Source organism: Podarcis liolepis (genome assembly GCF_965112155.1).
Source record: "Podarcis liolepis genome assembly, chromosome: 5".
NCBI classification, from domain to species: domain Eukaryota; kingdom Metazoa; phylum Chordata; class Lepidosauria; order Squamata; family Lacertidae; genus Podarcis; species Podarcis liolepis.
The window spans coordinates 33435640-33463509 of record NC_139556.1 but is presented as its reverse complement, the minus strand read 5'-3'; the positions used below and the strand labels follow the sequence as shown (position 1 = coordinate 33463509).

At 43.0% G+C, this 27870-nt stretch overlaps 1 protein-coding gene across 1 annotated transcript in view; it reads left to right on the top strand.

The window, feature by feature from the left end:
* The first annotated feature begins 415 nt into the window (after positions 1–415).
* The window catches only part of CDH23 (cadherin related 23), a 400272-nt gene continuing 372817 nt past the window's right edge, over positions 416–27870 (top strand). Inside the window, exons 1-2 of the mRNA XM_083503046.1 lie at positions 416–1059; positions 23816–23887. Coding sequence (XP_083359172.1) covers positions 23821–23887 — 67 coding nt within the window. The 5' untranslated portion in view covers positions 416–1059; positions 23816–23820. The remainder of the gene's footprint in view (positions 1060–23815; positions 23888–27870) is intronic.

Here is a 27870-nt window from a genome sequence, read left to right as displayed (position 1 = left end):
CAGGAAAAAAAGAGGGAGGCCGATTTCGCTAACTGCAAGGTCGCACTGCATTCCTTGGTTCCACCTTTGTGGGGATTTGTGTCCCGCCCCTGATCCCCAGAGCAGGAAGAGGGCGCTTAAAGCCCGCGCCTACAAAGAAGTTCAAGCACGCGGATGCCTTCCAATTTCTCCCGTCCTTTCTGAGGTAAAAAAACCGCCCCAACTGAAACCAGACGCGCGAAAGCGAGCCGACTGTGCTGAGCTGTGCTCGGCGACGTTTCGCAGCCACAGAGGAGCGCGCGGTGGCTTTCGTGCGCTCCGGCTTCTCCCGGAGGGAAGGATTGTCGGAGTCGCCAAAGCAGCGGGTCCCGTGACATCAGCTGAAATATTCACCGCTCGCCAGCTGCCGCTCGTGCTGCTCCTTCCTCCGTCCGCGCGCGCGCGCCAGCTGCGCTGCTGCTGCTGCTGCTTCTCCGACGACTCCTGGCTGCTTCCGCGGGCGGAGGAGAGAAAGAGAGAGCGCGCGCTTGCGCTGGGGTATATATCTCCTCCTCTTCTCTCCCGCCGCCACCAACCTCGAGGGAGCTGCTGCTGCCGCGCCCCTCCCCCCCCCCCAACTACCACGCGCATCCCTCAGGAGGGGGAGGCGCCCAAAGTTGCTCGGCTCCTCAGGCGAGCGAAGCGCCGCCGGGCAGCAACAGCAGCAGTAGGAGAAGCAGCCGGAGAAAGAGGCGGCGCCCGCGCTCCTTTGCTGGACTCCTGCGAGGAGCGCGAGGTTGGGAAGGCGGCGCTCTGCGGCACAGGAGGAGGCTCCCGGCCGAGGAAAGCGACTGGATTACGGTCGGCGGGCCATGGCAGAGCCGGCGCTGGGCTGGGAAGGTCGGCGAGCAAGGGACGGCAGGAGGTGACTTGGCTTCGCGGGACTTGGCGACGACGCGCGCTCTCCCCCTCTTCCCCTCCGCGAGCTGTGGCTGGCCAAAGGAATTCCTTCGCAGGCTCTTCCTTGGCCAAGAGCCGAGCACCCCTCGCCGACGCCAGCCTGGGCAAGCGCACCGCTCGCTCCCCCTCAGCCGCCCACAGGTAAGGCGAAGTTTCGAGCCCCCCCCCCCACTCCGCCCCTTTCCCGCGTTTTCTCTCCGCCGGAACTTTGAGGGGCGCTTCTTCTTCTTCCTTGGATTCTTGGACGCTCCGCGCGCCTCGAGTCGAAGCGAAGACCGAGCTGGCAAAGTCCTTCGCCGCCCCAGCTCCCGGTTTCAGTTAACTTGGCCACGTCGGAACTCGGAGCGCCTTAATGGTTTTAGTCGGGGTTTTTTTTTTTAATAGCCTGCCTGGTTCCAGAGGTTTATGGCGGGTGGCAGCTGAGCGAGAGAAGCCGGCAACTCAGGTGAACAGAGAGAGGTTGCGATTTTAAGCAGGGTTTTCTTTTGTTTTTTTGTGAAGGAGAAAAATCGTTTTGTAAAAAGCAGTTCCCGCACGCGCTCCGGGTTTGTGTGTTTCCCTGAAGGCGTCGATAAGGCGGAAGGGGGGCTGAGAAGGTGCGCTGCTACCGCTGCGTGTTTCTTGTCAGAAAGTTCTCACCTCAAGATACGAGTGCTAAGGATTTCAGCCTTAAATATTCTGAGGCTGCGATTCTGTATCCACGGACCTGGGAAGCAAGCTGAATGAATGGGTCTTTCTTCTGACTTGAGTAGGAGGGTGCAGAACCACTGTAATGCTGCTAAGATTCTTGCAGTTGCACATAAGCCCCTTAGAACACGAGGACTTACTTCTGAGTAAACATGCATAGGGTCTGGCTAGGCTTGCTAGCTACGCTTTTATCCACCAGATGACAGGTAGAAAATGGGGGGGGGGGGAGAGAAGCATCCTCCTCTTTGGGTTTTCATCTTGAACACTCTTGCAAGGGAATAAGCACCATTGAAAACAGTGGGACTTGTTTCTGAGTCAACATGCATGGGATTGTGCTCCCAGGGTCTTCTTTATTGATGATACTTCTGAGTTGACTTTTCTAACCACCCCAGCCAAGCAAAATGCAGTAGGAAAACCCTATGACAACTGTGTAGTGAACTAAAACAAATTGGAATATAGGATCAGCCTTAATAATAAAGTAAAATAGGGTTTTGCTTTTTTAAAAAAGAGCAATTTTAATACTAAGAGCATGTTCAAGTGTCTTTTTAAATGCAGCCTCTAAGACTGTTGAATCCAATCGTGCAAAAATGAACAGTGAAAGAAGCCATAACATAAAATAATGACAATCCAAGCAGCTATAGATGATAGATTAGATAGATAGATGATAGATAGTGCTGCAACCCTATGCATACTTGCTTAGGAGAAAGCCCCACTAAACTCGCCAGGACTTACTTCTGAGTAAACATCCATAAGATTGGGTTCCCCAGACGCGGTTGCTTTTTTCTCTTTGACCACCTGTTCTGATGTAGTTTCTGCAATGAAGGCAACTTACAGCATTACCTTGTGCATATTTACTTAGAATTAAACAGGACTTTCTCCCAGTAAGTGTGTGTATAATTGCACTGAGAGCTTGGAAATACGGTGAAAAGGAGCATGAAATTTGAAGATCAGTTAGACTCCAAGTGTATAATAGAGAGCGTATAGGGCTGGCAACTTCTGTTCTCTCCCCTCCCTTTATTGCAGAGCTTTTGAAATTACGTGTACCTTGCAAAAGGCTAAATAAGTACATAAAAACAAAGCTTTCCCTACCACTCCAGCTCAGTGCTGGGGAAAGTTTAAGCTGTTAAAGACACCAGGCAGGAGGACAATTAAGAGCTGGCAACCCCCAGAGCTTCTCTGGCAAATTAATAGAAGTCTGACACCTGACGCCCACCTAGGGCACCAAGCAGGAAGGTGGGGCAGCTCTCGGTGTCTGCTGCCTAATCATAGAGATATTCCAAACCAGCAAAGCTTCCTTAGTCCTTTGGAATGACCAGGTTGCATGGTAATGAAGACACACAAACATGCACTGATCGCTACTTTGGACGCACTTGTTGGATGGGAATGCAATTTTGCTGACAAGTTGTTTTACCCAGTAATCACTGTCTGGGGGCTGCCCATATTACTGCATCTGGGCAGTGCAATCCCATTTTTGGAAACTACTCGGACTGAATTCTGCGGGATTTATTCCTTACTAAATGTGATCAGGTCGCCTGCAGTCCTTTTTAAAGTGCCTCGTCTGTTTGGCAGTCGTACTCCCCAAACAGCATCTAACGTTGCACTGCTCCTATTTGGCATTAAGTTCTATTAATTTCAGTGACTGTTACATACATGTAGAGCTTCTTTAAAAGCATGGAGCTTGACTCGGCAGATGCATCAGAGTGGGATGGGGGCTGCAACACCTGAAATGCTTCTCTGTTTAGAATATCTATACCCTGCCTTTCATCACATAGTTCAAGGCAGCTTTTGTACAGTAGTGTTAGTCAGCTCTTCTAACCACTTTCTTGTCATACCCCAAAGTCCCAGATAAGTGTGCTAAGGCATGAAAACCTTAACACAAAGGAGGCTGTTGAGCCTAGTCCTAGAAAGCAGCGCATTCAGGCTGCCCAAAGCTGTGTGACAGACTAAGCAGGGACATCCATCCCTTGAATGTGAAGCTAAATGTTAACTTACTTCCAGCAAGCACCTCCTGGCTTATCAAATTCCTTCACCTATAAAGCCCCATATCTCCAGAGATGTCCTATGCAGCTGTGCTTAGGGTTACTTTGCAAGCAATGGGGATCACTTGGAATACCCTGTACTTAAAACCCCGTGTGTTGCCTTTTGAAGGGTCTGCGTAAGACTCAGCAAGTGTCCTCAAGGGTGGGCAGATGATTGAGCAAGCTCTCCCTCTGTGGTGGGGTTGGTTGAATGGGTCCCATCTAAAAACCCTGTGTTCTGAATGAGTCATAGTTTACTGGAAGCACACCTCCCATTGTTTCAGTGAAATTTTGTGAAGTAATCTTGTCTGAGGTGCACCAGGAACTTTCTGCATGGGTGATGACCAAAGAAGAGCATAGTTCATGGGGGGGGGGCTGGGGCTGGGGAGTAACATACCTTCCCCCATATGTTAGAAAAAATTACATGAAAGAGAAACGATGCTATACAGTGCTTCGTATGAATGATCACATTCTAAATGTGTTTTCTCCCAAGCAAGTCCTATTGACGCCAATGAAACTTTGAGTACACAAGGATTGCAGCCTTAATTTGATTTGCAATTTGATTCACTTATAATCTCTGTGTGGAAAGTGTCTTTCCTTCAAGTAACTACAGGGATCCAGCAATTGAGGGGGTGGGCAGGGAAGTGGCACAAGCTGCAGTATGTATTGGCATCCTATTCCTGGAGAGGTTTCCTTCTGACCCTTCTCCCTCCGGCACTGTCTATTTTCAAATGTCATCTGGGGAATCCCCTGGGTGGATCTGCCCCCACCCTTACCCAAAAAAGCAACAATGCACCGCCACAAAACTGTTGCCCTGTGTTTTAGCACATTAATGTATACTGCTGCAATTGTTCCAGGGATCTCCTATTCTTGTTTCTCTTTCCACTCTACATGAAGTACTTTTTTTTATTCATAGCTTCTCCCTTTCCCCCTCTTGGCATCTTTAACTGCATATATTCAGGGTTAAAGGTGTTAAAAGCAGGAAGGGATGGGATCTGGAGGCAACCTGTACTATTTTTAGCTGACCGGCTACTTATTGGCATCTTGGCCAAGGGATGGGAAGAAGAAGAGAGAGCCAGCAAGTATTCAGTGCTTGAGTATTTTTCACAATGAGGTGGATGAGTTGTAGATGGGCATAGTTCAAGAATTGTCTTATCTTAATATTCTATAAAGAAAAGCACTGTCTGCAGGAACAATTTACTAATTTATGTTGCTCTTCTGCTTTTTGTACCAGCCATAACCACGAACTTAGTAACTTGTTCATGTGAGTTATGGCTCATACCCCACTTAAAGATGCCCACTTTTGCAGAATCTGATTTAAATGTTAATAGATTAGGTGAAGGGCAAATACATTTCTTTCTTGATCACATGCTATTGTTTTAGTGGTGTCCAAAGACAGACTTTATTCAGGCAAGGATGAAATTGGGGGGGGGGGGGAGTTAGAGAGAACATAAAAGAGAACCAAAAAAAGTTAGAGAGATAATAAAAATAATAAGGCATGGAGAACAAGTGTGGTAGGTGTTTTAATCTTTCTTCAGAGGATCACAGCCAGCAGTGGTGACCTAGACTCAGAATTAGTATACATTATATATTCCACAACATACCTCTAGATTAAAAACCATTGTATTTCTGACGGCTAGTAGCTTTGCACACTGACACCAACAATGTCCAGCAACATCCTTTTGCCCACCCGCCTTCATCTACTTATTGAAACCTAAGTGATTGAGCCAAGCAGTTATCAAAGCAAAGAGATAAAACGCAAAGAAAAGGGCATCTTCTTGACAGGTGGCAGAAGGATGCCTACCTGTGTGCACGCTCCATTTCCTCAGCTCATAGAGAAAGAGAGTTTGACCCACCTGAGCCTGATGTTGCTTCTTGCTAGATCCTTATTTGATCCTGAGCTGCATACATAGCCCCAAAGAACAACTGGGATTTGGTTGTATAGGTTAGGCAAATGGGACCACTGGCACGCTTTCTCCTCAGAAGAAATCTCCTATGTTTTTTCCCCCTTTTCTTTACAAAGGAAAAAAAAATGCAGAAGGACCAGCTTCAGTTGTGCATTACAGGCAAACGAACCTGCCCAGCAAAGGAGGCCATGCCACAACCAGCTGATGCTCTCTGCTCCCCAAAGTGCTCCCTCTTATATCCTTTGTGATGAAGGAAGCTTGGAGGATATGAAAGGGCTGGTGAATGTGGTATTCAGATCTGAAGTACTTATTCATTCAGCATCTGCACCTTTGAATCAAATAGGGTCCCAGGAACTGCAAATATAGAACTAGGAATCAGCTTCACACTGGTGGAGGGGGCAGGGAAGAGCCTGTTTAAAGAGCATTCCCAGTTACAGTATCTACCCAGCCTCTTCCACCTGCTCACTTGAAAACTGCAGTGGGTTCGGTGAAGGGAAGGAGGACTTGGGTTAGAAGCAGGTAAGCATTGCTTTGATCTCTCTGAAGGCTCGATTTTCAGCTTAATCTCCCTCAAGGAGAACATCTGTCAGCAGCCTTACTTTGCATGGTTGAAGAGATGCCACAAATGGCAGGCAAAGTGGTGGTTTGAACTGGAAGTGAACTAGCCTTTTAATATTTTAACAAGTTCTTAAGCAGGTTTTGTGGCATAGATAACAAAGTCCTGATTTTCACAAAGTGGAAGGATGTTTTCTTGCCTGCCACCTTTCCTGGGTGTTATATAGTCCTTGGGAATGGGTAATAAAGAGGGTTTCCCTCTCACGTTCTCATTATGTTTTGGGGGAGGGGGTGAGAAAATAGAGGTGGAAAGTGGACCTGAAGTGGTGCTCATGAAAAACTTTTGGAACCGTTCTGCTGCATGATATCTTAAGATCAGTTGGATTGGTGAGGTGGCAATGCGAGAGAGAGAGCCTCTTCTTTGAGGGAGTTCTCTATCTCTCTGCTTGCTGTTGTGTTTAACCTTCTTTAGTTAAGAGCTTGATATGCAACCAGGTTGGGCTGTGGTTGTTGCCTGGCAAGGTATAGTGCTAATGGTGATGTTTTCACTTGCCTGCAAATCTGCTTTGACCCTTCCAGTCTCATAGCAGGCACTTAAATAATAATGTTGTTGCTTTCTCGAGATTGTAATCCTAAACACACTTTCCAAGAAGCAAGCCAAATAAGATTAGGGTGTACTTCTGAATGAATATGTTGAGTATGAGGCTGTTAGTGCATTTTGATGTTAAGAGGCATGGGTTCCATAATGGCTTGGGTGATACTTTTTGCTGAAAATAGCAAGCTTCCTGGATATGTACATTTCTGATGTACCCCCTAAATGGTGTAGGAAAACATTCCCCCCCCCTTTAATGTGTGATGTATTATTGGTTACTGGGGGTAGGGGAGAGGTTGTGTGTAGCTTGTGTAGCATTTCTGCAAAGCAGTGCACTTTGACCCTCACTCAGTAGTACAAATTATTATATGGAATTGGAATTCCATTTTGGTTGGCTTTTCTAATTTACCTGTCTGAATTTATTATATGCTATACTTGCTGTTTGGTTGTACCTTTGTCTAATTTTCATGGTTCTTAGCGCATAAACATTCTCAAGGCAGCATGCATCCTCTTCCATGGGTCTTGATTCTGCAAATAGTTGCAAACCTGAGCTGGTTTTTAAAAAATCGTATGGTGTTTCCATAGTCCTAAGTGTAAAATTACCTGGTTGCACCATTTCACTAGGCAATACATGGGTCTATCTCTTACACTTTCCCATTTTGTTATTTGCCGTGGGGAAAACCTGCAGGGCCAGTCCACTGGATTAAGACCATCAAAGTTGGGGAAAGGCCCTGATTCAAGTCTGTGTGATAGTGCAAAAATTCAGTCTTGAGTATGGATGCTACGTCTGTCACTAGGAAGGTGCAGCATATCTAGGTAAGAGGGAGAAGACAGATATGGTTATCATTTCTTCATATAATTTCAAATCCTAGAGTTGGTTTACTGGTTTCAGTTTCTCATTCAGTTCAGAGACTTGAATGGAGCATGAATTAGGAATTTGGATTAGAACATCTCTGCATTCTAACATAATCTTTAGACCACCCTAGATCATTTGCCCATGCTACCTTGACAATTGATAAATGCTGATGCCCAGATTGAAACCCTGTTTTCTGTTGAATTCCTTGTTCGAGCTGCATTTCAACCACTCATTTGAATAAGGAACTGAGAACCACCTTGTGGCTTTGAACTGGGTGGGTGAGACTTCTAAGGAACTTCTAAGTGGGGACCAGCTGTGGACATTGAAACACCATGTCAGATCCCAGCGCTCCAGACTTGTGATAAGCTGTGCTGGTGGACATAGCTGATCAGACAAATAGCTTGGTTTCATCAAGTGAAAGGGGAGGGGATGAGCAAAAATTTCCTCTAGGTAACCAGGCAAGGAATTTTCTATGCAAATGGAAGTGTACTATTTTTCTTTCTTTAGTGTTTTCAGTGTGGCACAAATTACTAACATACAAATGTATAGACAGGATATTGTAAATTCTTGTGGACTAGTAACTCTTGCATACATACTTGCAAGGCTGGTTTTGACATAAAACACACATATACCTCTCTCCCTTCAGGAAGAAGGCAATTTAAGGGGTCCCCCCCCTTGCCTGTTCTGAGATTGCCAAGACCTTATGAGGAAACCCTTCCTCTGAATGTTTCAAGTCTTCCTGGTGCAGAGTAGAAAATGTAGAGGAATTCTTCCCCTAGGCACTGACAGTAATGGAATAATCAATCTGCTATTACTATTGCATGAGGCCATTTTTCTCCCCTCAAAGGTACTTGGAATGTTGACTCAGTGGAACAAGATGAGGTCTGGTCATGCCTAGCCTGCTCCCCTGGCTCTCAGGATCTCTCACTGAGTGTCATAAGCTCATTCTATGAGATCTTCCTGGAGAGAAAAATGAAGTAAAGATTAGCTCAAGGAGATGATTAGACAGCAATCTTATCCTTTCCTTCTTTGAATGTGAGTTGTTTTGTAAAATCACTCCAGCATGACAGTTGTATTAGGATTTTGCGACAAGATGTACCCGCATCACACAGGTTTATGACTTGTAGACAGCAGGGATACCAGGGAGCAGTTTGGAAAATCTGTAGCATGCAAGGTAATGCGCATAAGCAGTGAACATAGTTTTTGGACTGTGGCACATTCAAATCCAATTGAATGGTCAATAGGCTCTCTTTTGGTCACATTTCACTCAAATGCAGTATATTTTGCTACTTAATCCCTACAGCTTCAAGTGTGATAAGTCCCTTGCTTAGCCATCCCTTCAAGCAATGGCACACACCTGCATATAATATAGACAGCTGGGATTTTTTTGGACGTTTCTGTTGTCACAAGGGGGGAGCCTATATGCCAGTTGGCCAAATTGCCTATAACTACATAGCATTGCAAAGCAGCAGCCGGGTTGGCCTAGATAACTAGAATCCAAGCTTAACAGAGACTGGTGGGCAGTGAATGTGTAATAACCTGCATTCTCTCTCTCTCTCTCTCTCTCGTGCCTAGTTTTCCAGCAAGCCTCTTAGATAAACTCCTGCAATGAGAGGCATAGGTAGCAGATGCTGCAATGCATGACGCAGCTAGCAAACATCTTCCTTAAAAAAAATTCTATTCATAGAATAATGCCAAAAAGCTCACAAAAGGTAGAGTTAAGATGTACATTTAGATCATGTTAAAATGCCAAAAACTGAAGAGATTTGGCGATCATCTTTAGTGCTTCTGACCCCACTACACTTAAGGAAGAGACACCATTTCTGATTTCATTTGGAGAGGTCGGTAAGGGAGTTCTAGTAAAGTTTAAAGGTCTGGTCTTGAATATGTTCAAGATAATATTGCAAAAGTTTATACAAAGAATGTGTGGCATTTTCTTCTTCTTCCCTATCATTATTGCTATAGCAATGTTAACATGACAAAAATGGCTATAGCATTATTATTATAATTAACATTTTAAAGAAAGTGATTTCTGATTTTGGTATGATATGAAGCACGAAAGCCCACATAATTGCTCTTAAAAATGAGGTGGTAGTCAACTAGGTTTTACTCAGAGTAGACCCTCTGAAATTAATGGGCCTAACTTAGTCATGCTCATTTATTTCAGGGTTTCCAGCTGTCTTTGGACTACAACTCCTATTATCCCTAGCTAACAGGACCAGTGGTCAGGGATGATGGGAATTGTAGTCTAAAAAACACCTGGAGACCCAAGTTTGGGAAACCCTGATTTATTTCAATGGGCCTACACAGAGTAAAATGGGCCTGGTGGCTAAAAATAGCACAAATGGCTAGTCTTACACATGTGCCATACAGGTCAGGAGTTCTAATTATGCTATATATACTTATCTCCCCATATTATGGAACACAGTGCTTTATTTGTGATGGGAACAGATCTATCTACTCAGCATGAGATTGTAAACATTACAGTGCAGTGGTAAGGTCACCCCAGGCATGCCATTTTCAGCAGGTGAAAGGTAACTTACACCTTGGCTCTCATTCTGTTCAGGGTCTTAGACAGAGTATTGGATTAAGAAAGAAGCTCATACCCTTTGGTGTTAGACTGAAAGATGCAAAATAGTTAGTGAAGCTGTATAGTTGACCAGTTGAACAAACAGTGTAGAAAAAGCCGCCTCTGACTAATGTGTTTGATTCACTTGAATTGTGAGGCTCTTCCAGAAGTGTAGGTACTGCACTGCTATTCATGGCACACATAGCTTGGTTTATGCTTTATGGCGTAAACTTCTGCTAGTGAATAGGTTGGGTAAGTTTTTTTCAGGTTTCTGTGTGAAGGATTCATCATAGCCCCTAGACAGACTGTGGCATTCTTTTGCTGAAAAGTACATCTGTCGCTACTCAACACATCTCTGCATGTGTAACAGAATACCTTCCCTGTTTTCATTAATTCATCACGTGGGTTCTAATTACTAAAATGTTCAAAACCTAGTTTCACATTATATGTGAAAATAGGTAAAAAGATAAAGGAAGTAAAGGACCCCTGGACAGTTAAGTCCAGTCAAAGGTGACTATGGGGTTGCAGCGCTCATCTCGCTTTCAGGCCGAGGGAGCCAGCGTTTGTTCACAGACAGTTTTCTGGGTCATGTGGCCAGCATGACTTAACCACTTCTGGTGCAACGGAACACTGTGACAGAAGCCAGAGCGCACGGAAATGCCGTTTACCTTCCTGCCACAGTAGTACCTATTTATCTTCCTGCACTGGCATGCTTTCGAACTGCTAGGTTGGCAGTATATGCGAAAATAGCATTGTAGAGGCCCCCATATCCAGCAAATGTGGGAAAGTTCCTATCATGGGGTCACAACAACCATGGTCTCAAAAGTTGAGTTGCTTCCGACCATGCAGTACCTGTTGTGGTACATTGTGCTATTATAAAACTCCAGAAGTAGCAGAGAGATACATGGAAAGTAATTGGCTCTTCATTTCTATCCAGGTGCAGGGCATAGGTCCAAGCAGATGATGTCACCAGGGACTGGAACTGTGTTTAGTGCCCTGGATTGCAGCTGCCTAAATCTGCCTTGTGGTCATTGGCTCAACCAAAGGATCACAAAAGCTTACAGGCCTGGTTACAGATCCACAGGCTCATCACCTGCAACCTCCAGTGAGCTCAATGATTCTAAGCATTACTGAATGTGGCAACAATCCTTCTCCTTTCACATTTGCTGAGCTGGAGGCTATTGAGCGTGAGAGCCTGAGAACCAGGGATCTCAACTTTTGCTTTTGCAGATAGTTGCATTAGGTAGATCCTGTCATGTGGATCTTCCCCAAGGCAAGAAGAAAGAAAAGGAGAAAGAAAGAAAAAGAAAGAGTTGCTCCTTAAAGGGGAAAAAAAGAGCATGTGTTGTCACTGGAATAGAGATGTGATTTAGACCTCAGCTGCTCTGGCTTCTATTCATAGTAGAAAACTTAATTGTAGCTAGAGACTGACAGGTTAAAAATAAGAGAGAGCAGCCAAGCTGAGGTAGTGTGACTTACCAGAATAAAAAGATTAAGAGTAACAGAGTGATTTACTGGCTATATTAGATTAACTGCTGTGGTACTGGAAGAAAAAGCCCTGCTTAAAGTTTCCTGAACATTTAAGGAGAGGACAAGAGCAGAATAAAAACAACACCGCAGATTCGAATGGAGCCCAAAGTGGGACTGCTAGTGGTATATGCAGCTAGTCTCTCTCTCTCTCTCTCTCTCTCTCTCTCTCTCTCTCTCTCTCTCTCTCTGTGTGTGCAGAACCTGCTGAGGAGCAGAATTCAAACCAAGCTGATACAATTGTTTACATTGCATTGTAACTGCTACAGAATAAAAGTAAGAGAGGTTCTAAAGCCTGCGTTAACAGGGCTACAGATACAAAGTCACATCCTGTATATTTTCTTAATTGATTGATCCAGAGCAATTTCATCCTCAAGAATTCAGTAGCTCTAGGGCAGGGGTCTGCAACCTTTAAGACAAAAAGAGCCACTTGGACCCGTTTCTGAAGAAAAAAACCTGGGAGCCGCAAAACTCGTCATTATAAAAATAACCTTTTTGTCACTTTTTTTATTACTAATTTGGGCAATCAGTGTAACAAGTTTTCAGAGTTTAGGATCCCCACACTGCTGAAATCATGAGCACCCATTCTTATTTGTAATACTTCTCAAGCAATTTGTTAGTCACATGGGCTGCAAAGGGAATCCTGGAAAAGTTTGTGATTATACCCAAGGAGAAAGTAATAAAAGTAGTAAAAGCCATGTCCTGTTTGCAATTTGCCTTTTTCTCACCCTCAACAAACATTGAGTGTTTCCCCGACTTATGGTTCTATCCTGCCCTTTTTCTAAGGAGCTTAGGATATTGCCAATGGGAGTTTTCCTATTCTAGCTTCACAATAGTCCTATGAGAGGACTTAGGGTGAGGGGGTGGCTAGCCAAAGGTCATTCACTGACCCTCATGGCTGAATGGAGATTTGAACTTGGACCTCTCCAGTCACAGCCCAACTCTCTGCCTCAGATGGCTTTCTACTCACTGTTTAAAATCTATGGTCAGAATTCAGAATTTTTTGAGTAGGCTTCTGCAAGTGCAGAAAGACCTCATCTTCCTCTCCTTCCCCCTTCAGCTCCCACATGCCCCCAAATCTTCTCCCAGTGGTCCTCCAGCCATTTATTATGTTGAATATAACCCTATACACCAGGAGTTTGAACTTGAGGAGGCATTGCCCCAGTTGCCACAAATACGCACACACCACTGTGATTTGGTCAGAAGAAAACTCCCTTCCTGAGAAAAGAGGTTCATATTTTTCACAGATGGTATCTGAATCACATTATAATTTGGAACTAAATGTCAGAGTGATCTGAAGAATGAATAACACGAAATTTAAAAGCTTAAGGGAGGTAGCCTTTCAGAGTTTGTATTCTTTGATTTGTCACTTACTAGGGGAAAAGTTGAGCTGTTTCAGATGGCATATCTGGCTGTCACAAGTAAGCTTAAGGAACAGGGCTGTGGTCTAGCTGGGCTCCTTATTGTTGAAGTTGGTTGTTAAAAATGCCAGCTGTGAGTCAGGATTCTGTTACGCTATGGAAATGCAACAGCAGAAATTACTTTTACCGCAAAAGGGTTGGTCAAAATTGAATGATTCATGAATGAAAGAACTGAGGGCTGAAGAAGGCTATTAGAAAAGAGGAAAGACATAGAACTGTAGAGAAAACGAGAATTTTCAGGTGGACTGACAGAAATAATGCAATACTTTATCAGCTGTGGGGAGTATTTGGATGACCTCTGTGGATCTGACACATTAATTGAGTAAAGCAGGCACTCTTATTATAAGACTAATTATAAATGTGTCTGCTTGTGTGTGAAGGTTTTGCAACTATTAATATTAAGTTGTGAACGTTGCCCATCTCGGATTTAAAAAGTGGACTGCAACAGGAGCTGTCCCCACTGGAAGTGCTGAATTCATTGCTGCAAGCCACAGAGCCAATTGCCTTGAGACACAACTTGCTCTAATGTGTGGCTTGTTGCTGTGGGGTGTTTGGGGGCATCAAACAGCCTCAAAAATATGACCTGCCATTAAAATTCTGGTTATTACTGAGCACTAATCAAGTAACTGGAAATAAGTGTGATGATCAATTGACTGGAAGGGACTGCAGGTATGCCATGGAATATGGACAATAAATAATTATTGAGATTTTTCACAGTGAGCTTCCCCGATGGACATTGGACCAAAAAAAACTTCAGAACCATTTTTTTGCTCACATCTCTAACTATGCAATTTAATGAGTAAATTAGTTTTCCCCTTCCCATCTTAAAATCTTTTTTACACCCGTCTCTTCCGCATGTGTTCTGCTTTCAGACTTCCTCCTTCCATATTGCTTTGGCTCCCCCTGCCTTTTTGTTTCATCTTTTCTCTGTCTTCTGGATTGTTGCTGTTTTTAACTCTTTGCTTTTATATTATTTTTCTCCAGTTTCCTTCCAACTTCTCAAAACACTTTCAGTTCTTTTTTCTATTACTGCCCTCCAAAACAAAAACAATAACCCTACACACACTTCATATTGTTTTTGAATGGGCAGCAGAGTCTCACAAGGGGCACAAAGTAACATCTCTCACCCACCCTACCTTCTAGTTTAGAGTTCCCATGCTATGGTCTGGAGTTCAGCCTCCTTTCCAGTCCATCACTCCTTTTATGTTACTACAGCAACCTTGTGGTACACAATGTGCTTGATGCTTAAAGGATGGCAACCATCTCTTCCCTTAACCTCCTTTGCTTCTGGGGACAAAATGCACTGAGGCTCCTTGCTGATACTTGTGCCGTAGCAGCACCTAACTCCCCAGTGTTTTCAACTTTTCTCACGACTTTTGATTGCAAGGGTGGTGAAGGACAATGCATTGGCACAGAGGCAGCTGACATGCCAGGGCCTGAGGCAGGCTGGTTTTGAAGAATGAGGTGGTGAAGGAGTGAAAAAAGTGTTGGCATCAGCCTTGTTGACGACCGTGCCTGCCGCACTAAGAATTCACACACCTTTATGTTTTGAAAACTGAGCCTGTAAAGTAAAATCTGGATGTTACTGCAGAATCCTGCAGAAGTGCTGCCTTTCCAGATTATATTTTTAACTTTCACTTTGGGACGGGGGGGGGCATTGTAGTGGTCACTTAATTTGATATGCTTTTCACCACTTCCAACCACCACCCCCCCTTTTTTTTTTTGCTTCCACTGGTCACAATACCTTCAGCATCTTTGTCCTTGCCATATTCTTTGTGACTCAACACTCTCCCTCCTGAGTTTGGGGTGGGAAAGAGGACACACACATTGTATGTAAATTTACCTGATTGCAATTGCAGAACCTATTTGTTCTATTTGCTAAAACGCCTCTCTATATGCTGCAAAGAATCCCAGCCATGCTGACTTTGGTACTTTAAGGTTTTGATGGTTTCTCAGTTGTCCCTTTTCACTAACCCCCAATTTCGTTTTGACTGTGGCTGATTAGCCATGGAATGCCCATGGTGTTCCTGTTTCAGACAGACCATCACCCTGATTAGCCTTGAAGAGCCTCCAGCAGCAAAGAGCCTCTCCCTAAGAGTTAAGTGAGCTTTGTGCGAAAGCAGCAAGGAACCTCTTGATTTAGATTACATTTTACGTGGAGCTTTCATCGCTCAGGCTGTCCAGGGTAAGCTGTTGCGTATCTCTCCCCCACCCACGCCTTTAAAGTCAACGTGTGGTCTTTCCTCCTTGAAGAAGCTCCTGTAAAAAAAAAAGCTGTGCCACATTCTTTTCAAAAAGGTATGCAAATATCAACCTGATTTAAAAATATTTAGACACTGAGAAAGAATTAAGTATTTCCTGTCTATGCAGCTAATACTTGGTGTCTGTATAGACTGCAACATAGAATTCGGATTTCATAGAGTCATAGAGCAGTAGAGCTGCAATGCAGGAATCACAATAAAAGCATCTGTGAAAGCTGGCCACCCAATTTCAGCTTAAAATCCTCCATTGAAGGGGAGTCCTCAACCTTCCAAGGGAGTCTGTTCCACTGTTGAATAGCTCTTGCCCTTCGGGTCCTCCCCTCTGGAGCAGGAGGAAACAAGCTGGCTCCATCTTCTATGAAGACTGCTGAAGCTGGAGGGTGGGGCAAGGCAGGTGGAAAGAGCCATCATTGCCTGATGGCCAACAGGAGGTCTCTCTCCCCTAACCAACCAAAACCCAACCAAAATTAGTATTTGTTAAGTGGGCAAATGTGGGGGGGTTCGGAGGAACATGGAAAACTTTTGGAATCACAGTACCACAGCTGGAGATGTATGGGAATGTAGTTAGTAAGAAAAAAAGTAAAGTAAAAGAAATGGATTTTTATTTTATTTTATTTGCCTAGGAGATGAGGTGGAAAACCCCTTTGGCACCACGGTATCACAGCTGGGGACCCATAGGCTCAGCCATTTTAATTATTATTATTATTATTATTGTTTATTATTATAATTATATATTTTTTAAATGACAAATTATGGAAGGGTCTTGCAGGGTCACAGAAGCCTCTTGTGGGACAGATATCACTCTTGGGTTGTTTAAGCACCCTGTGCTATTCCAAAACCATTATGAAGTTAGTTTCCCTTTGTGAGTCTGAGCAAAGAATATATAGCTAAAAGGGAACATGGCAGCCACTATTCCATCATGTATATATTGAATTGGACTAAGGACTTTCAGACCTAAAAAGATGGGTTCCCACAGAGGCTTACAAAATCTGTTTTCATAAGCCCAACACAAAAGCTGATGTTCCTTGCATTGCCTGAAAACCTATATAGATTTGGGGTTTCTTTTTTGACCAGAAGTCTCTCAAATCTATTGTGGCAGGGAAAGCCTTATCACTTTGAAGTCAATGGGAGTGTTAGCATTGACTTCAACTGAATGAGGCTTTATTCATGGAAAGTACTACAAGAGCAAAACCAGAACATTTCCCCCTAAATTAGTGCACTTGTAAGGCAGTATGCATCGTTGCTCATTTTTCCCCATTACATGCCGTTTCATAGGATTTTCTTTTTCGCTCTGAATTTTTGCTTATAACCTAAAAATGTTCCATAAAGTGAAAAGAAGAGTGGACTTTTTGTGTGTTAGGAAGGTGGCTTCCTTTTGTAATAAAGGAGTGTTTCTCAAACAGTGGGCAAGGAATCATCCAGGGCTTCCTCGCTTCCCCAACTTGGTAGCACCAGCAACTCCCAACATGCTAAATAAAATGATCCGGAAGACAACAGAAGTTTGGGTTGGGGGGAGAGAAAATGAGATCCCCCTTTTCTAAAGGGAAAGGGCCAGAGAAACTTTTGAATGTCAGGTATAATAATAATAATAATAATAATAATAATAATAATAATAATAATACAAAAAACAGCTGGGGCTAGAATAGAGGGAAAATGGGAATAGAAAGCTGTTACAGGAGGAAGAAGTGAATGTAAAAGCAGGGAGGAGAGAAGGAGGCAGTTCGGAGGGGAACAGAATACAGTGGTACCTCGGGTTAAGTACTTAATTCGTTCCAGAGGTTCGTTCTTAACCTGAAACTGTTCTTAACCTGAAGCACCACTTTAGCTAATGGGGCCTCCTGCTGCCGCCGTGTCACTGCTGTGTGATTTCTGTTCTCATCCTGAAGCAAAGTTCTTAACCCGAGGTAATATTTCTGGGTTAACGGAGTCTGTAACCTGAAGCGTATGTAACCCAAGGTACCACTGTACAAGTATGAAAGGAGGAGAGAGGAAACGGCAGGAGATGAGCAAAAATATTTTGAGCAGCATGCGCAGGGGAGGGGGAATGAAAAATTTAAAAAGCCTGCTTTAGAGCCTCTGGTGCAGCAAATCCTGTTGAGAATGGGGAGGCTGAGTCACAATGTCTCCAGAGACTATGTCAGTCATTTAGCTTTGAGGAAAATGGACTATGGAACTCCATTTCCTTGACCCATGGAAATTGCTGTGGCAAAGAATTCCCAAAGAGGGGTTAAATTACAATATAAAATTGTACAAGTAATTGCCATCTGGTTATGGTAAACTCTGGCTCCGTATGCTGCCATTTTGTTATTAGTGTCATCTCCTGTGTGGCCATTTTGTGATTGGAGGGCCTCAGTCATTGTCGGTACTCTCAAGTGGGCCCTAGGGGTGAAAAGAGAGAGGGGAGAGAGAGAGAATCACTGCATTCAGAGTGTAGACAATAAGGCAGATGCACAACTCAGTGAAGCCAGAGTGGCAGTGTGCATATGCAATCCAAAAGGTGGTGCTGGGAACTTTGTGGGATTCTGCACACTCCCCAAGAAAAGTAACACCACCTGTGGAGTTGTAGGATCATTGTGCCAAACATGAAGCTGCCTTACACTGAGTCCACCTGGTCCATTGTTTCATCTGGCCCAAAGCTACTATCTATTTCACCTGGCAGCGTATCTGACAGGCGTTTTGCAACACAGAAATGTCTGATATCCATTTGAAGTGGAGGTGCCAAGCTTCTTAAATGCAGAGTTCTGCCACACAAATAACACCTTAAAGTTACTGAGCGACTATTCCAAGTCTGTAATAGCTTTTGGCACCATGGCTGCAGAATAGTAGTCATACTTCTGTAATATCATATTTATCCTCTATATGAAGTGCCAGTGAACTATATTTATTAAGGGACCGTTTTTAATCACTATGGGCGGTGGGGGTAGGAGGTGAGATTCTTCACTGGGAACAAATCTCATTTCCAAGAGTCCTTACAAAATGAGCCATAAAATTACAATATTTCAAAGTACTTCGTAATTCCAGTACAGGCGGCTCTTCATCATGGAATATGAAGGCTCGGAAAATACAAAACTCATTAGATTAAAATAAACCACCTACTGCGAGGAAGAAAAGCTTATTTATCAATATCAATTTTGTTTCTGATTACCCTGCATGGCAATTTGTTACTACCAAGAATTATGATTTGGGTATCATTCAGACCCAAATGAAAGTGTCTTTCCTGACTCTTAGTTTCAATTTCTTTTGAAATTTACTTAGTTTTAAGGTAGGTAGAAAATCATGGTTGGTAACTAGGTAACATGTCAACAAAAGACACAAAATCTTAGCAACACAACCAATTACACCCCAAATTTCTTGTCTTGAGATACTTTTTCAAAATCTTGACACTGCAAAAATATTTTGTTTCTATCCATGTATAATAAATATAAAACAAGTGTCAATTTTTCTCCAATTTCAGCTATCTCTTTTTAAAAAAGGGTTAAAGACATAAGTAAATGCTTATAATAACCCAATCCCATCTATGCTTAGTCAAAAGAAAGTCTGAGTTAAATGAAGCTTCCTTCCAAGTAAACATGCATAGGATTGTAGCCTAAATCTCAATTCATAACATTTTAGCGTAAAATACTGCATCTAGCATAAATGTGCAAAATGTGCAAGAACCATAAAACAGGATTTACAATAAAGGAAAAGTAAGATAATAACAACATTCCAAAATTCCCTATAATTTTCCTACTCCATATTCAGTTATGGGTCAAGTTACCAAAAAATCTGTATTGCCTTAAATTACAGGTAGCTGTGTTGGTCCAAGTAACCATAGAGTACTGTAATACCTTTATTAGCATTAACTAAAATGTTACAAAGCATGGAGTAAATTTAAATCAGCCATTCCTTGGCTTTTGGAATTACTGCTGATTTCCATTGTGGCTAATATAACCTTAGGTGGTAATAAAAGATTTAAGACTAGTAATCTACAATCACCTTGATCGTTCTCATGCAAGGAACATAATAATACAGTCAGTTGGTCAATCCTCAGACCTACACAGACTCAGGTAGATGTGCTGACCCAAGACTGTATTAAAAAAAACCCCAGGGGTGTTCTATATGGCCATGTTTCTATTACTTGAAGAGACAGAATTTTCCTGAGAGGAGAGCTGACATCTGGTAGCAGAGACCTGAAAGCAGAGAACAGAGGCTTAGATGTAATTGGACACATTGGTAAACTGATCTCTGCAGAAGAAAGTTTGTCACACTGATACTTGATCCTGGCCTTGCTACACTATTCAACCGAGAAGTAAAACAATCTCTAACAGAATGCTCTCTGGCAATTAGTAGGCATGGGTTCAGACTAGTGGTGCATCAGATGTGAACTTGCACCACCATGTCCCCCCCCCCTCATAATAACATGGGCAGGAAATTATGTTCTCCCCTAATTTTATATCCTGTATATGGTAAACTCAATGCTCAACAGTGGAGAGGTCAGGGGAAGTCCATACATAGGAGAGACCTTGAACGGCTGTCCACATATCATTTCCATGCAGTCTTTAATAAATAGGTTAATCTACCATAGCTTTACTTTATTACTCAGTCTGAGCCCATTTTAACTGGCAAGGGTCTATTTTAACTGGAGGGGCAGCAAATTTAAAGGCATACTCATTTGTTAAGGCTCCTTTGATTCTAGTGTGTCCCTGTAATAAGGGATGGGGGTGGAAATTACAAAAGCTGGCCCTGCATAGGTGACTGGTTGAATTACTTAAATTTCACATACCAGGTTTATTTGGCTTCTACTGGGCTTCTTAGTAGTAACAGCACACCTTGTACAGGGATCAAAATTCATATATCTATATCTATCTATCTATCATCTATCTATCTATATCTATCTATATCTATCTATCTATCTATCTATCTATCTATCTATCTATCTATCTATCTTTATCTGAATTATCCAGCATGAACTAAAAGTCTTGTACCCATCTCAAAAATGGGTGGTTCAGTAATAATAGCATTTAAAATAAGAGAGGCAGCTTAATTACTTTTAAAGCCTTTTAAACTTCTCTGGTCAGACCCTCTGTAAACACTGTCCCGGATGGCTGTCATTGCAAAACCTGAAGCTAGAATCATCCCATAATAGCTTCCTAACCATATGTTGCGCTTTCTCCCTCATATTGTAAAAAAATAATTTGACAATGTTCCACAAGAAGACTATTTCCTTTTGGTGTCAGAAAGAAGACAGATTAGCCTGATTTAATACTTCATCATGGCAAGCGGGCCTTTGAATTGGTAATTGGCATCGTCTGGTGGAGGACGCAGTAGTAACATGAGCAGTATACAATTTTTATGTCAAAATATTGCAATTGTAAATGATAAATAAAAATATATATGGATTGGAAACCTATCTTATGGGTGGCAAGTGTGTCTTTATATCCAAGACTGAGCAGGGACTATGAAACCTTGGAATTCAATATATTATTCCGGAATTTAGTAAATATCTCAGATTCAGACTAAAGATACCACTTGCGGAGTGGGGTCTATGAAGCTGCTTGAGTTCACATAAATGGCTTGCATTTGCTTAAGCTGAATTTCTGATTTTTCTTGCTTCTTCAGAGAGCTGACCTGCCCACCCTGTGTGCCATATCATAACCTACTTTTGACAACACCCCCCAATTCAAAGGCATTTGTGCATGTGCCGTGGCTGTGGTGTGCTTTCTTGCGGGGTGGGGAACAAAGTCTTAAAGCTATTGTGGCATCATGTACCTAATTTCAGGTTTCTTAGGACTTGTTGCCATAGTTTTGGGAAATCACAGTAATAACAAATGTCATCCAACAATCCCCATTCCTAACACCATGCCATTAAAAAGAGAAAAAGGAGCGATGCTTTATAGATTGAAGCATCACCTGGGTGGAAACCTGAAACATTGATGAGCGCAGAATTCACAAGCAACTCTAAAGAACTGCTTGCATAATGTAAGTAATTTGTTTAGAATAGACAACACAGGGCTAAAAGGGATGCTGTTGGTTCTGTCTTTGTAAATAATGTAAATTGCTTTTCTGCTTTTACTGCTTTTAAAGGATGCTCCAAGGGGTGAGGGTGGAGAGTGGAATTTTCTTTCTCTCCAAATCCTTCAAGCTGTAACTGAGGACTGGGCTTTCAGCATCTTCCTGTGCTGGAGACACAGTTGGCTTTTTTTGGAGCACCAAATGCACCTCCTTGGTGAAGAGTTCTATCATCCAAATGGTTTCTTGCATCCAAAGTTGAGTCTGCCTTTCGTACTCTGACAGTGTCAGGACTCTCAACAGCAGCCTGTGGTCAGAAACACAATGGCATTGGTCTAGGTGTAGCTGGGGTCAAAGCACAATAAAGCCTAAGCAAGCATGGCCCAAGAATCAGGGTAGGATGATGAGCCAGTGAAAATGCACAGCATAATATGTAAGATTGTTCATAAGAGCTTGGGAGTAGAAAGTCTTGTGTTGTTCCAGCATCCACGAGACCTAAACTGAGGGCTTACGTCGCCTGGTGCCCCAGATTCTGTCAAGGACCAGTGTTCTGACAACTAATTACCCCTGCTCCCCAGAAGCCCATTTACTCACGAGCAGCTCTGTTACACTAGAATTTGGGGTGAATAATCGATTTGTTGGGTAACTGCTTGAGCCTGGAATTTCTGGTCCGTAAGATAAAAATGACCTAAACCACAGGAGTTCAACACAGAATTCCATGCTATCTGAAAGCATTGTGGATGCCAATATTGTATCAATTGGATATAGAGAACTGGGGAGGGGGAGAATAGATCAATGAATGTGGGGTAGTGGTGGGAATTATGTGAAGTTTGTGAAGCATGAGTAGTTGTTCGTCATGCCTTCCCATCCAGTTTGTCATGCTTTCCCATCCATTCAGTAATATGGACGTATAAATGGAGAGTGCAGATTCATGACAAAACTATGTCAAGGCCACACCAGGAAGAGGGACTCAGACCATTCAATAAAACCATATAGTTTCAATAAAACTATATTATGTAAGTGAATAAGTGTATGTGTATAATAGGCACAACGTCTACCAAATGGATCTTGTATTATAATTTCAGTCTATTTTTTTAAATAAAAAAACAAAAAACAAAAAACCTAGTAATTCCTTGTGATTTGGAGTCTTGCTTTTCTTTCTTTATTGGAAGTGTGATGCTTTTGACTGATTTTTATTGTTGGGGAAACAACATAGACCCACGGCAACTTGATGCTTCTAAACATTGAGCTGCCATAATTCATTCTGTCTCCTGTACCACCAGCAGTGTAAGGAAATGTGTGCTCAAATAATCTATGCCTGTGATTTTCCTGGAGCCATAGTGGGACGCTTGTGTTGTTTTGCATGCTAATGTTCTTCCCGGCACATCACAGCTGTGCTCAGGTTGTGAAGCAGCTAGCACTAATGATGTACCCTCTACTGAGTGCAGTGCACTAGGATTTCTTTTGCACAAACCCCATTGAAATGAATGGGTTTTTCTTCCTGTTTATTCAATGCTCATTGAATTTAGTAAGGCTTGTGCTTTTGTTATCTGGCCTCACACACACCTTGAATTGGATGAATAGAGAAAGGCAGGGAAGATCCCTGGAAGACACCCCCCAATTTATCCACTTCTACTGAGAACAAGCAAAGCTACTTGAGTAATCCTGCAAGGTTGCATTGCCTACACCTCATAATCTGTGTATTCAAGACCTCGGAACAATTTAACAGGATTAATAAAGTGTGATTGCTCCTATCAATCTCTAGGTGGAGATCACTGACACAGTCTGGAAGCACAATTTCAGTGCTGTCTGTGCCTAGGCTTTGAGCCAGGCTAGCTGTACTCTTCTGCAAATGCAATTTTAATTATAATATTCATTATTCACAGCTGCATCAGTTCAGACTTTTCAATATTTGCTACCAAAGCAGCCAGCGTTCTATGCCTTGCACATTTTGCTATCATCCACAGTCCATCATGAAACTCCAGTGTATAACAGAGTGGTCCTCAATCAAACAATTTCTACCCTGTGTTCTAATGGATTCTTGAGAACTGCCCTGTGGGTTGGTGGACATCCCCTAAATTTGGTTGTTGGGTGAGAAGCTTTTATTCCCCTTTCAGCAGCAAACATATCTCTTGCTGACACAGCAGAATGTGTGTGTGTGTGTGTTTTAAGAGTAATGGCTGCAATGCCTTTTATGCAGCAACATGAGGCAGGTAAGGAAGCAGGATGCGCACACACATGTAAACATACCTACTGGGATCAGTGCCTGGCTTTGCACTTCAATAGTTCATTCTAAATCTTACTGAAAAGTTGTGTGTGGGGGGGTCCTGTTTTGCCTTTCTCTTGCCCCACATAACTAATGTGCATTTTGTGCTCTACTTTTGAGTCCAATTTTTCTTCTGCCTCAATACATTCCGAGGTGTGATCCTAAGTTTCACTTGATGGCATGAGTGCACTTTGATTTAATTAAATAAAGCAGGGCTGAAATGATAATGATCTCTGTTCTCCTATTTTAGGAACCATGGAGTGTCACTTTTCTGCCAAGATCATTTTCCTTGCCCTTCTGTTCTCGGAGTGGGTCTGCTTGGGTAAGTCTTTCGGTCATTGCTCAACTATTATTTCTTCTCCCCTTTCTTTTTTGCTTACTTGAGTACCAGTGGGTTCCCAGAGAAGGGTTGATGTAATCCCTGGCTAACTTCATCACTAGCCCGAATCTGAGGCCTTTTTTTTCTGCCTGTGATACCATGGACAAGTTTTTCCACTGATGGTTATTATATCTTAAAATCTTTAATAGGTTGTCTCACTTTCAGTTCTCCTTTCCATAATGCTAGAATTCACTCAATCTGTTCAGCAGTAGCAAAATTGGTATAGCATGAGACTCTTTTTTTCAGGGTCATGGGTTCAAGCCCCACGTTGGGCAAAAGATTCCTGCATTGCAAGGGGTTGGACTAGATGGCCCTTGGGTCCCTTTCAGCTCTAGAACTCTGTGGTCATGCATGGTGCCTGGCTGATGATCTAGGAGAAACATTTTGCCACATTCAGGCAGCTGAGTGATTAATATGGTTAATGTGTGAGAAAAGGCTCCGTATGAATTCATCCTTCAGTGGAACTACTGGAATTTTGAATTAAACACACACACACACACACAGAGAGAGAGAGAGAGAGAGAGAGAGAGAGAGAGAGAGAAATTAATGGATGAGGTTTGTTGGTTGCCTTACTGGCTCTCACCAGAAAGTGCAGGAAGTGGTGGGAGCATTATTCGTTGCAGAGATAACAGCCTTTTTGAAGCTTTCAAAGATCAGTTGTACAGAATAAGTTTTTATTGAGTTTCAGCAAGTTTACAAGCGTCCATACCTCCTGACAAAACAAGCTGAGCTAAATAAGCGTCCTGAGCTAAATAAGCATCTTACTCTAGGAAGCACCTGAGACTGCCTCTTCTTTGTTCTACTGATCTTGGCGCTTTCCCCTCCCTCCTGTGAGAAGCCCCATGCCACTTCCGACAAGCCACACCTGCCTAAATGCCCTAAGAGCAATGTGATGCAGCAGACTGTTGCTCCCGAGGCATTCTGGGAAGTGCAATGGCATAAAGAGGCAGGGGGAGCCTTGTAAGCAGCTGTAAGCAGCCTGCATCTTAAAAAGAATAAAATAAAATAAAATAGAAAAAGCAAGGGGGGAAGGGTCTTTGGCCACTTCGTGAGGTAAGTAAAGTTGGTAACAACTGCTCCTGAATATTTTATGGATATTCTCTCCTGTCAGGATTTTTCAGAAGGTTTTCATTTTGTTCATACCAACATACAGTGGTACCTCAGGTTAAGAACTTAATTCATTCTGGAGGTCCATTCTTAACCTGAAACTGTTCTTAACCTGAGGTACCACTTTAGCTAATGGGGCTGCCCACTGCCGCCGCACCGCCACCACGCGATTTCTGTTCTCAGCCTGAGGCAAAGTTCTTAACCTGAGATACTATTTCTGGGTTAGCGGAGTCTGTAAACTGAAGCGTATGGAACCTGAGGTACCACTTTTTTAGGATTAAAAAAACAGCAACAGCAACAAGAGCACAACTCTAGTTAATGCCCTTCAGTTAATCATCCTTTCTCACCCATGTGGGAAAATTCTGTAGTTAAGAACAAACTTTACACTAAGGGAAGAAATTCAAAGTTTGATTCTCGGGAGATGATTTAGCTGCTATTTGTGTTAGTTACTTCAATACAATTGCATTAATGGTCAGAAGTTGTTGTATCTAGTAACAACTAGAAGATTCCTGGTTTTCCCAGCTGCAATGGGAGCAATGTGATAATTGTCCCAGGATGGCAATTGTTGTTGACTTCAGATTCCTAACTTCAAATGTAGGAACTGGGAAAACTCTTTGCTTGGATATGAAGGTGGCGTGATCTGGCTCACTATAAGGTGTAAGTAAATTCGGAACAACTCTGTCACCCAATTAGCAGTTGTCAACAATGAAGTAAAGGCTAGTTGGTATTGCCACTGCTAGAGAAGTAGAGCCCCAATAAGAGAGCTTTCCACATAGTGAAAGTGTCTTGCGAAATCATCCATTTGTGTGAAGATTTATATTTATTTACCATATTCTGGGAAACATGCATTTTCCATTATACAATAAAATCTATTCTCTTTTTTTTGCACATAAAGTGCCTTATGGTGGCTTATCTGTATGAAAAATGAACAGTGTGAATCAGAAATGTTCTGATTTTCTCATTTACCATTTCTTGTCTAATAGTAACTGAGCTGGCACTGGCTAACCAGGAAAGAGATCTTGGGAAGATGGTGGATAGCCCAATGAAAACGTCAATCCAGCGCATGGTAGCTTTTGAAAATGGCCTATTCCATGCCAGGGGTACTTAGGAAAGAGATTGGAAATAAAGCTGCCAGAATTGTAATGACTTTATGGAAATGTACAATTCAGCCACATCTGCCATACTGTCTATGTTTCAGGTCTATGGTTCACCCTGTCTCAAAATGGATATTGTAGAGCTAGAAAAGGCTTCACGTAACCCTGTCTAAACCATTTGCTCAGGAAGAATCCCTTGGATCCTCTTGCCATTTGGGATCAGACTGGTGTGGGATGGTTGGGAATGGTGGCTTGGGGTGGGGCTGCTTACCTGACCTCCTGACTGTCACTCATCAGCCTTGTGGATACATCTTGGAGAGAGAGGTCTGGTGGGGAGGAGTGGAAAGAGATGGGGAATTTGGTAGAATCTGACCCTGGGAGAATGAGACGTGTTCATTGAGACCTGCTGGAGGTCTCTGCTGTTCCCACTCTATTTCCTGGTAATCAGCAGTGACTCCACTATCAGGAGGTCAGGTAAGCACTGCCACTCTACCCCACCCTCTGCTACTTGGTGTGGAGACTGAGAGAGAGGGCCTTGCTTGCCGCCTCTCGCGCTTGGAACGCACTCCCCAGAGAAACTCATCTGGCACCAACTTTGAGGTCCTTTTAGTGCCAGGCAAATATTTCTTTGTCGCTGTCCGTGGTACTGTGCCTTTGGATTTATTTATTTTTAATGGCTGCAGCTGCTTCTTCACTGCTTTTATATAGCGATGGTGACCTGGAAATCTTGCACTGAGCAGCTGACTATAAGTAGACAAGAAGGTGCATGAATTTTGTCTGTCAGCAACTATTTGCCACGGTGGTCAGATGCAACCTCTTGGTTCAGAGGCAGTATGCCACTGAAAACCAGTTGTTGGGGAGCAATAAATAGGAGAGCGCTATTGTTTGCATGCCCTTCTTGTATACTTTCTTGGGGCATCTAGTTGGCCGCTCTGAGAAACGAGTTGCTGAAATAGATGGGCCATTGCTATGATTGAGCAGGGCTTCTCTTGGGATGTTCTTGCCATGCTGAATGCTCTTCTGAAACTCAGAACGAGTAGCTTGGTTGGGTACACAACATCATGACAGGACTCCAATGATAGCACTCTTGCTATATAGCAATCTTGCTATATTGGAAATGCAGGGACACAGACCACTAGCTGTGGGGGGGCGGGGGAGAGGGAGAGAGAGGGGAGTGGAGGAATGAATGATGACTGTTTTCAGTTTGGTGTAGCTTATTGTATTTTCCTTCCCACTATAAACTGCAGAAAAACAGATCTTTTCTTTTCTTCCAAGCTGTGCATGCACACTGATTCAGTTCAGTACCTCAAGAGTTGAGTCTCCAGTGAAGTGGCATATATCTTATGCTAGGCTTTAGGTTCCCTTCTTCTTCTTCTTCTTCTTCTTCCTCCTCCTCTTCTTTTTCATCTTCACAGGAGTAGCTTGGCCATAGCCAGGTATATGCCTTTTAATCTATGCAAGTCATGAGTTGGGGGGAACCCTATCCAGTTGTACTATTTACTATCTTAGTGCTTGACTGGAGAAGGAATCTGTAGCTGCTTTGGCTTCTTAGCAGCACAGAATAAAGGTGAGGGCAACTTTTGGTGCTGCAAAGTGAGCTATGAACTAAGGAGTGCAGCCAAACACTCCATTTGCAGTATCAGAAGTTGCCTCCATTTATCCAGTGTCACAGTTTCTCTGATAATGCCTTGTATAAGAGCAGAGAAACATATCAGGAGAGAGGAG